This window comes from Balaenoptera ricei, chromosome 7 (genome assembly GCF_028023285.1).
Source record: "Balaenoptera ricei isolate mBalRic1 chromosome 7, mBalRic1.hap2, whole genome shotgun sequence".
NCBI classification, from domain to species: Eukaryota; Metazoa; Chordata; class Mammalia; order Artiodactyla; family Balaenopteridae; genus Balaenoptera; species Balaenoptera ricei.
Window position 1 is genome coordinate 42,652,409 of NC_082645.1, and position 17,338 is coordinate 42,669,746.

The following is a 17,338-nucleotide window of genomic DNA, read 5'->3' on the forward strand; positions in this document are numbered from 1 at the left end:
AGCAGCAAGGGAAAGGCAACAAATAACATACAAGGGAATCCTGATAAGGTTAACAGCTGATATTTCAGCAGAAACTCTGCAAGCCAGAAGGGAGTGGCAGGACATATTTAAAGGGATGAAAGGGAAAAAACTACAACCAAGATTACTCTACCCAGCAAGGATCTCATCCAGATTTGATGGAGAAATTAAAACCTTTACAGACAAGCAAAAGTTAAGAGAATTCAGCACCACCAAACCAGCTTTACAACAAATGCTAAAGGAATTTCTCTAGGCAGGAAACACAAGAGAAGAAAAAGACCTACAAAAACAAACCCAAAACAATTAAGAAAATGGTAATAGGAACATACATTATCGATAATTACCTTAAATGTAAATGGATTGGGCTTCCCTGGTGGCGCAGTGGTTGAGAATCTGCCTGCTAATGCAGGGGACACGGGTTCGAGCCCTGGTCTGGGAAGATCCCACATGCTGCAGAGCAAATAGGCCCGTGAGCCACAACTACTGAGCCTGCGCGTCTGGAGCCTGTGCTCCGCAGCAAGAGAGGCCGCGATAGTGAGAGGCCCGTGCACCACGATGAAGAGTGGGCCCCGCTCGCCACAACTAGAGAAAGCCCTCGCACAGAAACGAAGACCCAACACAGCCAAAAGTAAATAAATAAATAAATAAAATTTAAAAAAAAGAAAGATGTAAACTTTTTTAAAAAATTAAAAAAAATTAAAAATAAAAATAAAAAATGTAAATGGATTAAATGCTCCAACCAACAGACATAGACTGGCTGAATGGATACAAAAACAAGACCCATATATATGCTGTCTACAAGAGACCCACTTCAGACCTAGGGACACATACAGACTGAAAGTGAGGGGATGGAAAAAGATATTCCATGCAAATGGAAATCAAAGGATTTGATTGCATTGAATCTGTAGATTGCTTTGGGTAGTATAGTCAGACACTATAAAACTCTTAGAGGAAAACACTGGCAGAACACTCTATGACATAAATCACAGCAAGATCCTTTTTAACCCACCTCCTAGAGAAATGGAAATAAAAACAAAAATAAACAAATGGGACCTAATGAAACTTAAAAGCTTTTGCACAGCAAAGGAAACCATAAACAAGATGAAAAGGCAACCCTCAGAATGGGAGAAAATACTTGCAAACAAAGCAACTGACAAAGGATTAATCTCCAAAATATACAAGCAGCTCATGCAGCTCAATATCAAAAAAACAAACAACTTAATCCAAAAATGGGCAGAAGCTCTAAATAGACATTTGTCCAAACAAGACATACAGATGGCCAACAAACACATGAAAGGATGCTCAACATCACTAATCATTAGAGAAATGCAAATCAAAACTACAATAAGGTATCACCTCACACCAGTCAGAATGGCCATCATCAAAAACATGTACAAACAATAAATGCTGGAGAGGGTGTGGAGAAAAGGGAATCCTCTTGCACTGTTGGTGGGAATGTAATCTGATACAACCACTATGGAGAATAGTATGGAGGTTCCTTAGAAAACTAAAAATAGAACTACCATATGACCCAGCAATCCCACTACTGGGCATATACCCTGAGAAAACCATAATTCAAAAAGAGTCATGAACCACAATGTTCACTGCAGCACTATTTACAATAGCCAGGACATGGAAGCAACCTAAGTGTCCATCGACAGATGAATGGATAAAGAAGATGTGGCACATATCTACAATGGAATATTACTCAGCCATAAAAAGAAACAAAATTGAGTTATTTGTAGTGAGGTGGATGGACCTAGAGTCTGTCATATAGAGTAAAATAAGTCAGAAAGAGAAAAATAAATACCATATGCTAACACATATGTATGGAATCCAAAAAAAAAAAAAAAGTGGTTCTGATGAACCTAGGGGCAGGACAGGAATAAAGACACAGACGTAGAGAATGGACTTGAGGACACAGGGCGGAGGAAAGGTAAGCTGGGACTACGTGAGAGAGTGGCATTGACATATATATACACTACCAAATGTAAAGTAGATAGCTAGTGTGAAGCAGCTGCATCGCATGGGGAGATCAGCTCGGTGCTTTGTGACCACCAAGAGGGTTGGGAGGGAGGCGCAAAAGGGAGGGGATATGGGGATATATGTATACATATAGCTGATTAACTTTGTTATAGAGCAGAAACTAACACGACATTGTGAAGCAATTATACTCCAATAAAGATGTTAAAAAAAAAAAAAAACCTTACCTGGATTACATGAGTCCAGAAAAGCACATCCATCATGTGAAGTGATTTGAAAAATACTGATGCCTGAGTTCTACATCCAGAAATCCTGATTTAATGAGGCTGGAGTGCGGCCTGGCATGGGGATTTTTATATACTTCCCTGGTGATTCTAATATGCTGCCAAGGTTGAGAATTACAGACATCTGTGAATGATATAGCAACGGCTCCCACATAATTGCTTTTATTGAACTATACTCCAGCACGATGAGGGACATTATCTGTATAGTAAATGATATTAGTAAAAAAACAACTCCAGAATAATGATAAGGTGTCACATCAGGGTTTAATTTACTATCTTACACACTCTCAACTCTATGAGAAACTTCTCTCTCGTCTCAGAGTGGGAGGTATTTGTGCTTCTCCTAAACCACAAGTGTACTTTTACCCTTGGACATCCTAAATCCTGTAAATGACCTTGCTTTCCTCTCTGGGAAGGTCCTAGAAAGTTCAGAGTCAAACTGGAGGCCCCCAACTAACAAGTGACTCGGATTTTACTGGCACACCATCTTAGGCTTATTTTCGCCTTAGTTCATTTTCTTCAGTTGTGATATCATACAAGCTAACTTAAGTCGTTTCAAGAACAAGCCAGGATGTAAACGTATTTTTTAAATAATAAATAAGGAGCATGTGCCACTGACTGGAAGAGGAATGAGAAGGAAAACAATCATGTGCACCAGCTTACCCTGGCAACTTGAACACACGAGGTTCTATAAAAATATCCACCAAAGCCTACTTATTAAATAGTTAATGTCACTTAAAAACAGAAATTCCTGCCTCATTTATTGGAATATGGGGAACCATGCTGAACTACAAATGCTAAATATCCTGCCCCTATGAAACTAGGGATACGCAGGAAAGTCAGTACTGAAAGCTCCTAATGCAGTGTTTTCAAATGATAAGAATCAAACTTGTGGTTCCACTCACCTTCAGCAAAGTTTCCATATGGCAACTTTTGTTATTCTTTATTATAGATTTAAGCCCCATTAGCTACTGCTCTTCCTGGTGGCTGTAATCATCATAATAGCAGGAGCTACACTACTTCTCAGCTGACTTCCTCTTAATAGCTTCCAGGATGCACATCTGAGAACCATCTCACCACATTTCACAAATATCTCATTCTTGACAACCCACTCTATTCTTTGCAGATCCTTTCAGGCTGTATGCACATGCCTGAAAGAGTTATAAATTCCAGCTCTATCCAAAATTATCTTTCCTCTTGTAAACCTTTCCGCATCATCTCTTTGCTACATTCTACAAAGAATGCCTTCATCTAATACTTTCAATAATATTTGATATTGAATGACCCTATGTTTTATGAGTTCATCTCAGCGGCTAAGTGTCACTGGACTTCCGCAAAAACTACAGAATATAGTGTTTTCTACCAAGATGTATGAACTGACCACACACATCTGCAGACACAGACGTGAAGCTCTATAATACTAGAGACTGAAGGAACCTCAGAGGTCATCTAGTCCACGCCACTCAAACCCCCATTTTGCAGACTGGAAAACAGAGGCCCTTGAGAAATATTAATTTAGGTAGCCACTCCTGTATTAATACTTGGGTGGTGTCCCATAAATTCATTGTTTAGTCAGTTATTTGAAATTTGGTACATATTTTCTCATTAAGAAACAATGTTACAACAGAACATTAGACTCCCTACAAAATTATAATTAGGATGGGTGGTGGTGATGATAATACAACAGTGAGAATGTACTTAACATCACTGAACTGTACACTGAAAAATGGTTACGATGGTCAATTTTATGTTATATGTATTTAACACAATTTTTTAAAAATTCTTATTTAACCCATGAAGTGGATGAAACGTAATACAAGAAGGAAGAGAAGGAAGGAACACCACCACCTTGCCTGGGTCCACCTGAGTAAATGTCTGATTAATTGCTTCTGCAACATCCATTTTCCCCTCCGTCTACCACTAGCTCCCAAATTCCCTTAGGGAACTGGTCCTCCCCATTCTCAGCCTTAGTGGGGCTGACCCCAATTTCATCTCCAGGAGTGGCCAACCACTGGCTTCAGGCAGTCCCCTGGCCACAGTACTGGTTCACGAGCCATTTCAGGCCAATAAGATTCAAGAAGTATATGTGTGTGTATGTGTGTGGGTATATTGTGTTGTTTCAGAGGGAGGGTGGTACCTCTGAAAACAAACAAACAAAACCTTCTTTTCTTTTTTGCTGGAGCTACCATAAGAGAACTAGCTCTTCCTCTGAACAGGGGAGTGGGTGAATGGGAGACCCTGAGCCACTGTGGCCACTGCTGCCACCATGACAAATGCCAAACCGAGGCCTGAGCCAGCACACAGAACTGAGCACAGAAGAGCATGCAGTACTGGAAGAACTGCAGAGAAAGGGAACAGAAGCCCTGATGAAGTCATGAACTGGAACAAGCCATACCTGAAGCTACCGAGACGTACTCCTGAACTTTTCACTAGCATAAGCCACTAATTCTATACTTTGCCTTAGCCAATTGCATTGAGTTTTATTTGCAACTGAAAGATTCCCAACAGATACAGTTCCAGAACAAAGTCTGAAATAAACAAAATGTGTTCCTCATTCACTTCCCTTTCTGAAACCATCTCCCACCAGCCACTGTTTTTCTCTCCAGGCACCCAGTGCCCTCCTTCTCTGTCCCAAGGTCTCCATTCTGATATCCAACCCAGGCCTGCACTAACTCCCAAAGTGCTTCAGGCCCCAATATTACCTTCCTCTTTCCTCTTATTTTTTCTATTCGCACCCCCGTTCAAATTCATAAAACAAAAATAAAGAAAAAATACATAAATTACTATTAGTATATTATCAATGAGACTAATAGAGGATTCAAAGTTTGGCTCTGGCTACATCAAACTGTACAGGTCAACATGTATGCATGGGTGGGAGAGTCGCTGTTCGAAGCAAGTTTTGTGTACAGTCCTGGGGCAGGGGCAGAATGATGTCTGTTTCCTAGTTGTAACCCTACAGTGAGATGCAGGCTGAAAGCACAGAAGCTGGCTTTACAAGGGGACGTGTGAGATGCAGGGCACAGCAAGTGCCACTCGAGGGCCCAGGGTTCAGAGTGTGACCCAGAGTTGAGGAAGTCTGGAACACAACTTGTCCAGAGAGGCTGAAGAGTATAATGCTGTCTGTCACCTTGGAGATTTTGCTTGAGAAGCAGCATCTTAGTAAGAAGGAAGCAGTGTCCTCAGATGAAGCAGAGCAACTGCAGCGGGAATAACCTCCTTCAAAGGCTTGTGGCAGCCGAGCTCAACAAGGGACAGAGTCGTGATCACCCCCTTGACTCAGAGATAATGGGCAGGCTATTAGGAGACAAGGCGTTGCAGTCCTCTGTCTACAGCTAGGAGAGGTGAACAAGCAAAATGGACATTATCAGTGTCTCTACATCAAGACTTCCTTTCCAAGCTGCTCCTCCTTCCTCTTGCACCACGTGATTAGTTAGTGACAATGGCCACATAGACCCACAGGCTGGTGGGGCACGGGGTCCTTCAGGTTACACAAAGGAGAATTTAATAGGGAACGGTCAAAACAGAATGTCAGGGAGTGCCAGAGAAGGAGACCTGGAGCCGTATCACAGAACTTCATGGAGGAGAAGGTTCTAGAAGGGTTTAACAGATGGAAAGATCAAGTGAAAATGGTGAGACCTTCTTCAAGGAGAAAGGAATGGCACGACTGAGGGGGTTGAGGGAAGAGAGCAGGGGTTGAGTCTGCATCTGGGCAGGTGTGCTTGTAGCAGGGCCGGGTCGGGGGGAAAGTAAGGGAGAGTAAGGGGAGAACACAGGTGTGAAAGGACAAAGAGACCCAGGGAGACTGGGGTCTTTGTTGGGAGCCGTCCGCCTTGTTGAGGTGGGCTTGGGGACAAGAGTGAAATGAGCTTACCTGCAGGCAGTAAGTCAAACCACGATCACAGATGAGTGACGAGAGCCCCTTAAGACTCCCAGGAACGTTCACAGTTTTAAAATAGGCTGTTCGTTAACCCAAATCATCTAGAAACTGTTCGGATTTCAGACAGTGGAGGAAGAAGAAAACAGGTGTTCTGGGGCAGGGCCCCAACCTACTCCCATCCACCTCTCCGCACCCAGCCTGGGGGTCGGCTGGGCACCCACAGTACCTCCTGGTTCTGCCCAACTGCAGTCCCCACGGCACTGTGACGTGCTCCAGGGCCGGTTTCCTGCTGCTGTTGTTGTGGCTTCAAACAAGGTCACAGCTGTGTTTGGGGGCCTGGACAATGGCGGACATTTTTAGTGTATTTTGAAGTAGGATATATTTAAGTTTTGCCTGGTCTGCACTTTTTAAATAACCTGCCACACTCATTTTTTAAATGACAGCAGGACTTCCCTGGTGGCGCAGTGGTTAAGAATCCGCCTGCCGATGCAGGGGACACGGGTTCAAGCCCTCGTCCGGGAAGATCCCACATGCCGCGGAGCAACTAAGCCCGTGCGCCACAACTACTGAAGCCCTCACGCCTAGAGCCCGTGCTCCGCAACAAGAGAAGCCTCCGCGATGAGAAGCCCGTGCACCGCAATGAGGAGCAGCCCTTGCTCACTGCAACTAGAGAAAACCTGCACGCAGCAATGAAGACCCAACGCAGCCAATAAATAAATAAATAAAATAAATTTATAAAAAAATAAAGTAAAATGAAATAAAAATGACACCAGCGAATGGGCTTAATGTCACTGAATTATGCATTTAAAAAACACCAGTATCCTTCCTTTTTTAACAATTAACACTTTTTACTCTTCCTATGTAACAGAACTATTAAACGAAATACTTGCAAATATGAAATTTGCATTTTACCAGGTGAGTTTAAAGCCTGAGCATCTCTACTAATGTATAAGAAACAGTAATAATAATACCCATGGTACACATTATTCTTACAATGTAGATTTGACAGTTTTTTAAAAGATACTGTTTTGTTTAATTTTCATTTTACATGATCAAAAGAAATATTCACAGTAAAGTAACTGAATAAGACACCCAAATGAAAAACTGAGCCTTCCCTAATCAGAAGGTCTTCCTACAACAACCAAAGGAATAATAAAAAAAAATCCCCCAAAAGAAATCACCCCTCAAGCTTTCTGAAATTAGCAGAGAATGTTTGCAGCTGACCTATTTCTCTCCCACACGACTATGTTGATAATTGACTTTTGTCCCCCAGGGAAGTGCTCAAATATAATTGAGCAGCACCTGCCACATAGAAAGTACAGTTTTATACACCCAATAATTCTCATAAATATTGTACTTAGCTTGGGACTCAAGCACTCTGCTTTCTCCTTAATTGTGTCTCTCAAGGAAGAAATATAATTACCAAAGCTGAGTTATTACAAACATCTAGATAAAATAAAAGAAGTAATTTGAATTGTAAGTACCCAAGACATTTCTATCACTAAAAATTATTGAAAATGATGGCATTGATCACTTTTCTTTAATCCTGACATTTTTCTTTAATCCTGTCGATCTCATCCTATTTCATAAATCCCTTCTATAGATGAGTCACTCAGTTTTGTTCAGTCTTGATGACAAGGAGGCCAAGGGCAGGGATTTGATTTCCATGCAGGTCAAATAGTTTTACCCCTCCCCCCCAAATTCAGCTTTATGACCTGACACTGCAATTCCAAAATAAATACAAATACGATCCACCCAATTCAACACCATGACTTGAAGTGCTGTCTGGATCTAGGCTTAAGGAAAGGCAAGTCTCTTTCCACAGGCAGGCCAACATTTGCATTTAGACCAGGGGCTACGACTGGAAACCTTCAGACTGGTGTAGAGAATATGCTAATGAAATAATCCAAAACCAGTCACAAAAGATCACATATTATTGTATGATCCCAGTTACATGAATGTAATTTGGAATGAAATGTGCAGAACAGGCAAATCTATAGACACAGAGAGTAGATCAGTGGTTGCCTAGGGCTGGGGGTGGGGAGGAGGTTGGGGAATGACAGCTAATGGTTACAAGGTTTTTTTGGGGGGTGATGAAAATGTTCAAAAATTAGATTATGGTGATAACAGAATACAGCCTCTGAATTCCTGAAAGAATGACTTCCTCATTTCTGTTCCACTCACACACACAAAGAGGCCAAATAAGAAAGCTGTGACCATAAAGCACTCCAACCTTAACAGTGAGGATTTTGTCCACTTGTTTGATTTGGAAACATAATCAGCCTTTGAGCTGTTACCCTAGCACTAGGCCACTGGAGAAGGAAGTGGGCCAGGACGATAAATTCATCTACGTGAGTTATTATGCATTTCCATTACCATTGGTCTTTCCTGCATCAAAAAAGAAATTGAAAAAAAAAATGTCCTAAGGAGTTAAAAAATAATATCATAACATTCAGACACAGTGAGCACTACAAAAGTTTACCATTTCTAGTGATTCTGACTACCTGAAAAAAATGCCGATTCTTTTCAAGTTTGTTTACAAAATATTTCCTCTCAAAACAAAGACTTCTGCTCCAGCAATTTAAATTGCAGCCCTGGAGAAAGATACCTCCACCAACAGAAAAGAACATAAAATGAGAAATAAAATAGGCACACTTTGTCATCCAATGATTACAGTAAAAATGATCAGAAAGATTCAGCAGATGTCTCTCAAGTTTTATGGCCCCATCTAACTTATACTTTCAGTACATAAAGCACAATGCTGAATGTCATCCTTTGGATTCAAGTAATTACCTCTGCTCTGTTTATGGGTGTAATAAGAAAGGATATAGCAAAGAAAGTAGGAAAGTTTAGAGAGGGGCATGTTTTTCTAGTTAAAATGAAAACCGTCTTCAAGGAATTTCAAAGCACTATCTATATTCAAGCCAGGTGTTGGTAATTCATCAGCCTTCTCGCTTTCTGAAGGGCGGGCTACCGAAGCACACAGCTTGTCATTATCGTTACTTGAAAGCAATAAAACTATTCCCTTAAAATTGAATCTGTAATTAAGCCTCTTCATTAGTTCAGGCTTCTAGTTCTCACCCTACCCCCCTCCCTGACCCTGTGCACATGGTTGAATCCATGTAAAATGCCTGACGTGTCGCTCTGTAGTCAAGTTCATAACTTACACTCTTCTAGAACAAAGAGTGCGTGTTCTACCTCTATGTTTTCCTGGCTCAGGGAGAATGAGGACATGTAACTGTGTGAAGGCAGGACCATACTGGCTGTTTAAATCAGAATGGGGTTTTATTGGGGTTCTTTACAGATAACAGCCTAGCTCTTCTTGAAACTTATCAATTTGATGGATTCTAATCTGGAGAGGTATTATCAAGAGAATGTGTGATTGGGGACGGTAAGGAAGTGCTCTGCACAGCCCAACGGGGAAATACTGGTGCAACGCCCTGGACTCAAAGGAAGTGAACACCATCCAGGGGCTCTGCCTATACCGGGCAGGGGCTCAGATGGTCCTTCTCTCTCTCTCTCTCTCTCTCTCACACACACACACACACACACACACTCCGGCTGAAAAGGGCGAGCAAGCAGAGAGGGTGGCGCTGTTCTAGGAAGCACTCCTCTCCAAAGCATTGCAGAGGCCAAACATGGAATGCGGCCTGCACGCTCCACTCCCCACGAGTCTGTGGACATTTCCTGGGGTCTTCAGTGAATCTGAGTGAGGTGCAAGCCCAGTCACCCTGGTTAGGGCTTATGCTTTCTTCTGAATCTGAGCTGCAGAAATAAGACCAAGAAAGGACCAGACTCAGAGGACAATGATGAGCTTGGACAACGTCACAACCTCAGCCAGAAAAGATGGGTTAGAACTCGACCTGCTGGGCCCAGCTAACCCCACTGAGCTAGCAGGCTCATCCGGAGCGAAGAGACTCATTTCTACAACTAGCTACAAACTGTAGTTTGTAGACAAAACTACATTCTCTTCAGCTCTGCCCTTGCTTTTTCCCTTGATGAAGAAACAGTCCCTGCTCCTTGATAACAGCATTGTCTGGGGCAGCACGTGGAATAATTACAGGGAGAGGACCACAGCAAAGCCAAGGTCATTTTCAGCTTCATTTTCACGTGGCGTCCTATAATTTTCTAGAAGCATTAAAATTTGAATCAGAATTTATGTAAGCTTCAATAACATCTTATCAACCTAAACTGAAGGATAAATAGTTCTTTATTCCATAAAAAATGAGATTTCGGGAACTCTGCACGCCAAGAACAGAAACTCGGAGAAAAGCAAAAACGACTGCTTAACTGGTTAGCTGCCTAGTAATTAGATTTCTCAATCAGAAAGAAGCTTCATAAATTCAGTTCCATTTATTCAAGCCCAAGAGCCAGAACGAAGCACAGTTTGCCACAGAGGCAGAGTTCTTTTTTGCTCTATCAGATCTCAATTTGGGAAGATGCATTCTGGATAGAATTCACAAAGGAAATAGGTGTAAACTTTTCCTTAAAGTTCACTGTCACTGGATTATATCATTTAGCAAGGACGGTCGACTTACAGAGCAAGTAAAAGCTTCCAATTTTGCTGATGAAAATGATTCATTATTATCTTCCAGGCAGCTAAAATATAATAATAGTCGTGCCAGTCCTGGCCTGTTTTCCTCAGATTCATCCTCTCCTTTCTCTGCTCTGCTTTCTGTCTCAGGGGGCCCATGGCCCGCAGGTTGTTTCCCAGACTCCCGTGTCAGCTGGTGTCCAGGTCAGACAGTGGGAGGCAAGGCAGGGGTGGGGAGCACAAGAAAGGAGAAGCCAGAGTACTTCTCCCCATTTTCTCCACCTCAAGTGGCTTCTCTGGCAGAGGCTGCATCTCCTCTGTGTCTCTTGCTCCTACAAACAGTACCCCACTGGTTCCAGCACCTACCAGGTGGTTTTGGCCCCTGGGTTCTAGTTACAGTCTCCTCCCCTTGTCCTTGTACCTAGAGGTGAGAGCAGCTTCCTGCTGTTGCTAACCTCTAGGTTTAGCTTTTAAGCCCTCCCCTCATCTGTTTAATCATGTCTCTGTAATTCAAGTCCCTCAGCTGTAAAAACTCAAGTAGTTTCATCTTCTGGTTAGACTGGCTAATACAATCACTAGTATGTTAGTAAGTAAACAAACAAACAAACCTCCATGAACCGTGAACCATGCAAACAAAAATTCCATCCCATGATAAAACTGGGAAAAAACTACAGTCTGCAGATTCTTCAGTGGTTGCTTTGCTCTTCACAGTAACCATATAAACTAGGAATATTTCTAGGCTCTAAGAGGAGTAAGTCCTTTCATGTGTCCACATCTATGTGTGTTTGTGTGCCTGTCTTAATTATTCAGGGATGAAGTGTGTTGGGTGGAAAAACTGTAGAATCTGAGTGGGGGTCTCCTGTCTCTGTTCTGCCACTATCTGTTGATGTGACCTTGGTAAGGGCTTTAGGTCCTTGGGTCTGTGTTTCATTCATCTGAAAATGGGGAATCAAAGTACTTTCCCTCCACAATCTCTTCCGGTTCTATAATTCTGTGATTCTAAGCTTATGGATAAATTTTGCATATATGCATGACTCCAAGTGTATGATTATTCTTAGAGCTATGCACAAAGCATATACCTTCTGTTGATGAATCTGCATTTCATCAGAGAAATGTGTCTATAACCAGTGCTCAAATTAGAACCCAAAGAATATTTTTGCCAACCTGTTTTATTATAGTATCAACTTAGTATCTGAATGTGTTTTAGATCTCTATGTACAGTGTGGGTTCACTGAATTATTGTAATGATCATCTGATTAGCATAATCTAAAAAAAACAGAAGGAACCTTGCTTTAAGGTAGATGGTTCCAAAGATGGCTGCAACAATATCTTCCATTCTATGTGCTCCTTTGTAAGGTGACCTTGACACACCCCATCAAAAGATAGAGTCTATTTCCCCTCCCTTTGAAACTGGGCTACCCCTTTGATTTGTTTTGACTTAGAGATTGCAACAGAAGTGATGTCATATAGCTTTTGATACCAGGTCTTATAAAGTCTGCAGCTTCAGCCTTTGCTTCTTGGGATGGTCCTGCTTGGTACCTAGCCACCATGTTGGGAGGAAGCTCAAGCAACCATGCTGAGAGGCCCAGGTAGAGGAAAAGTGAGCCCTATGCCAAAATCTTACCTGAGTTCTCAGCCAGCAGCCAGCACCAACCACCAACCACACGCGTGAGGCTGTCTTAGACATTTCAGCCTTCCCAGTACCCAGGTAACATCACACAAAGAAGAACTGTGTCTGCCCAGTACACAGACTTTCTTTTAAATGTTGTTGCTTTAAGTCACTAAATTTGGGGGAGGTTTGTTAGGAGGCAATTTCTCCAGATTAAACAAAGAGTTTAATATTGGAGCAGAACCTCATGTCTAAAATATATCAAGCTAGTCCTCCATTCATCCACTCCTTCATTCAATCAAATGAGTATTTACTGAACATCTACTATGCTAAGTGCTGAGGACAAAAAGGAGACCAAATACAAACATGTCCCTGCCCTAGTGGAACTTGTTATCTGGATAGGGAGACAGACATTAACAAAAATATCTAATTACATGTTAAATAATGCAATGTTAAATAAATAGTGATGGTACTATTGAGAACTGGCACAATGCACTCTGGGATGAGGTACACGGTTAAGGAACTAACCTTAACAGGGAGGTTAGAAAAAGAAGTGAAGACTAAACTTAGGTCTCAAGGAAGATTAAAAAATCAACTAGGCAGAAGGGAGAGCAAGAGCCCTCCACACAGACAACTCAGCATGTGCAAAGGGCCTACGGCAGGAGGGAGGGTGGTGTGTTCAAGATTTGTGTCCAGAGCTTAGAGATCATGGCTTAAGATGAGGCTGGAAGCTGTTAGGAGCCAGGCCTTGTAAGACCCTGCAGTTCTCATAAAGGCAGACTTAACAAGGAGAGGTCAACAAACTGACCTCACTCCGATCAGATTTTCCTTCGAACCCCAGTGGGGAGAAAAGTGGGAGTAACCCCAGTGAGAATAACCTGTAGCATTCTACCACACAAACTGTATGCACAGTGCCACCCATGGGTATTTCATATACTTAGCACACATGGGCATTCTGCAGACACCCTAATTCCTTACTCCATTTCACCGTATTATTTGTATACATCTATGTCTCCATAACTAGATCATAAAATCCTTTGGGTACAGAAGCTGTGTCTCATTCTTCTTTTCATTTCTATTCCACAATATCTAGTGCAGTGTTAGGCACATAGCAAATATTTAATGTGTTTCCTAAAAATGTTAAACATGAATAAACAATCCATTCATAAATAGCCTGTCGAAAGTAATCTCCTGAGAGAAAATTCTACAGCCTTACTTGGAAAGCCATTCCAATGATATCAACACTCTTCGGAAAGTCTTGCTGTAAAAGCATCATTCCTTTCTAATTGTAGCCAATTCTTGAGTTTCATCCTCAGTGAAGACTGACAACAGCCCATCACATTTCCAAAGAACGTCTTTGTGTACTTTTTTTTTTTTTTGGCTGCACCGCACAGCATATGGGATCAGAGTTCCCCAACCAAGGATCAACCCGAGACCCCTGAAGGGGAGGCGCAGAGTCTTAACCACTGGACCGCCAGGGAAGTCCCATCTTTGTGTACATTTTGAAGATCATTACTGGGTCACCTCTAGCTCTCTCTCCTTTCAGTGGCAAAATACTTAATCTTCTCACTTTTCCTCAAAGAAATAATTTAGCTGCTCCCTGGATTCATTCCAAAACCTCCATCCCTCCTAAATTGTGGAGGGCAGCAATCTAGGAGACCAGGAAACAAGGTCAAAGATGCCAGAGGGACTTTGTGAGCAGTCCTCAGGGGAGAGGCAGGCTCTCTGTCTCAGTCTGTTCATTTTCAGGCCAACTCACATGTGTACATGTGTGCACACATATTCATCTGTGCATACACACACATGAACACTGAAATTTTTTTACCAGCTCAGAGAATAAACACTGTTCTATTTGATGAGTTTGCCAGCTGTCCTCTGTTCTTTACCACCAGCCCAGATTTACCCATCTGATTCAACACATCCTTTTTTTTTTTTTTTTTTTTTAGTAAGTGAAATCTTCCCCCTCCCATCTCTGTAAATGATATAGCAGAGAAATGAGCAGCACTGTTTTTATTGGTATCCTCACTATCTTCTTCATGTGCAAAGGCATCACACAGATTGTGAAATACATCAAGAATTTGAAAACAATAAACCACTGGTCACTCTACAAATAATGAGTCTGTAGTAACATAAACAGTTGTGCTTTTTAAAAAAATACTTTTTTGACATTTGGGTGAAAACTGTTCAATTTAATTTCAAAATACACTGTTAAAGTTACATTTGGAATCATTTTTCATCTCTTGTCAAATAAATAAAAATCCCTCAGTTATTTTATTGTAGCCATTATCAAAGTCTACATTATGCCATTTAAACAAGATCATATATAGGATGCTTACCGAACTGTAAGTGCTCACAAAAATTATGTATTATTTTTGTGCAGAAAAATTAGTTAAGATTGTGTATATAATACAATCACAGCTAGCTTCTGAATTTAAATTAGGCCATCTTATTACACCAATAAATCCTAGCCTATTTTCAGAAAGACTTATGAAATATATTTGTTCCAAAAATCTGCAATGGTTTAAATTACTCTCAAAATTATTTAGCATGAATACTTTTTAAATTTTTAAGCCAACACATACCAGCACACTTAACAAGAACTTATACATGCATTATCTCACTTATTCATTTAAACTGAGGAAAGAATAAGAAAGGATATTACAAAGGATATTGATGTCTCTGTGCTTGGAAGAATAAAACATTAGTGAAGTGATGGTGTAGCTGAACTCAAAAGTTTTAGTCAAACAGCTCATGGAATACACTGCTGTATAATTAGTATTTCTAAGAATTTGCAATAATAAAACACTACCAAAAATAGGCACCTACAAAATAACATAAACAAGATTTCAGTCACCTAACTCAATTTTTGTAAAAGATGAAGAATGTTTTTGCTTTATTAAATACGTAAATAATCTAAGCACTGCAAAAAGGATAGAATACACTTTCGAATGAATTCAGAATCTAAAATATATTTTTTAAATGTACATGCTTAGTACTCACTCAATTAAAGAGTAGTAGGAATAATTTGTTTCTGCAGAAAATGCATGCCTATGTAATCAATATTATGTAAATATGCTCTATGGACTTTTTAGGAGAGGTCTGAGTCCAATTCTAAGTCTAATACCCAATTCGTCATGGATAATCTGTTTAAATTGATGACAATCACTACAGAAACACACTGCAGCTGCCATCATAGGTTAAAAACACATTACACAATGATCTGAGTGACCCAGAGGGAAAAAAATTTCCCAAGGTCACTCCAGCAGCCCACAGCGGAGCCTTGGGATAAAAACGTCTTGGTGCGATGACCAAAGTCCTCCCAGGGTACCCCGAACTAACACACCTCGACAGTTTCTGTTCCAAAGAGAGATCAAGGTGATTCCCTTTTGCATGATCTCTCTAGCACCCAGCAGCTATGTAAGGGTGGTTTCTTTGCAGCAAATTAAGGAGCAATATCCTGTATCAAGGTAAAAGGCACCTCAGCATTCAGCGGAACCGGCGATTTTTAGCACGGTCAACACGCACTAGAACCACGCGGAAGAAAACAACCCCTAAGAAAACAAAAACTAAGTGTAGCACCACCGAGACCCCAGAAACTGAGGGCCGGCCTTCGCTTATTTCGATTTAAACCAGATCCGGCTGTCTTTCCCTAACTGCGCAAATGAAATAGGTCCCAAAGCGAGACCAAACTTTCTGTTCCAAGTGTCTTTCATTTGACCAGAGCTCCGAGATGACAAAGGAGAGTATTCAAAATACGGCAAAATAGAAGAGCCCTCTCTCAGCCGAATCACAGCAGTTGTCCGGCCCCAGGGGCTCTGATCGCTCAAAGTCAAGTCACACGACTTTAAGACGCTTCCTCACGCATCGAAGGTGCAAAAAGAAATGGCTTCCAGTCTTAAATTCAACGTCCCTGACCTAAACTAGGTCCCCGCCGGCTTGTGTCCACACCCACAAACTAACTTCCCAGGACCCGAAGACTTGGGAACCCGGGGCAGAGAATGAAGGACCAGCCGGAGCTCCCGCCCGCGGCCGCAAAGCGACGCGCGGAGACGTTACCAGCCGCTCCCGCACGTGGGGGCCGCGCTCGGCTTCCTGACCCCGCGCCGCGCGCTCGGCTTGCTGCCCAACCTGCTCCCCTGCGCCCGCCTCCTACCTGTCTGAGGATGAAGCTGGTCGAAGTGGTGCTGCCATCGGATCTTTTCAACCTGCTCCTCCGGGTCGTGGTGCCTCGGGCCACCTGGACTCGACACACGGAGCCAGAAAGAACCCGGTGAGGACGGCAGTGTGGAGCCGGGCGACCACCCCTGGCTAGAGTCCGCCTCCGGACACCAGATCCCCGGGGTCCCCCAGAGCCCGCACCCAAGTCTCCTCCGCGGTCCCCAGATACAGCCTCCACCCCACCCACCCACTCAAGCCTCGACGGCTGAAAAGGTGCCCGAGAAGAGCAGCCCGCGAGCACCCACCACATCCATTAACAAAGACTCTCAGGGTGCGGGGTCCGAGTCCCCGGCATGGGCTGGGGAAGGCTGCGGGCTCCGGAGCGGGAGCGCAGAGACCCGGACGAGGTGAGAAGGAGGAGGACGAGAAGGAGGAGAAAGAGGAGGGGCGGAGGAAGAAGGGACGCGGGGGGAGGGGTGAGGGAGCGGGACCTCAGACTCCCAGGACGCGAAGGCGGGGCGCTCTAGGGCAGGCGAGGAGGGGGGAGGAGGGGGAGGAGGGGGCGGTACCTGCGAGGTGGGGGAGCGCGGCCCGTTCGCCGTCCCGTTCTTGGCGTAGGAGGACATGGTTCACAGCCGCATGGCCGGCCCGTGCGCGGTGGGCGGAGGGCGGCGAGGCCCCGGGACGCTCGGAAGCGGGAGGTAGGGGAGGGCGGCAGGACTTCCCCACCCGCTCCCGGGACCGCGCCGGCTCCCGGGCTCCCTGCCCGCCCTTCTGAGAGCGCAACACCTTAAAGCGACCGAGACGCTTCCCCCGCGCCCGCAGCCGGGTCCCAGGCAGCGGCCCCCGCAGGCGGAGGTCCTGCGGAGGGGGCT

General features: G+C 43.2%; 1 protein-coding gene across 1 annotated transcript in view; it reads right to left on the minus strand.

Annotated features, from left to right (window-relative positions):
* CACNB4 (calcium voltage-gated channel auxiliary subunit beta 4) overlaps nucleotides 1-16,866 on the minus strand; it is a 250,959-nt gene extending 234,093 nt beyond the window's left edge. The window contains exons 1-2 of the mRNA XM_059927866.1: nucleotides 16,769-16,866; nucleotides 16,459-16,542 (exon numbers count right to left, since the gene is read on the minus strand). Of these exons, the coding sequence (XP_059783849.1) occupies nucleotides 16,459-16,542; nucleotides 16,769-16,777 (93 nt within the window). The 5' untranslated portion in view covers nucleotides 16,778-16,866. The remainder of the gene's footprint in view (nucleotides 1-16,458; nucleotides 16,543-16,768) is intronic.
* Nucleotides 16,867-17,338: the final 472 nt, after the last annotated feature.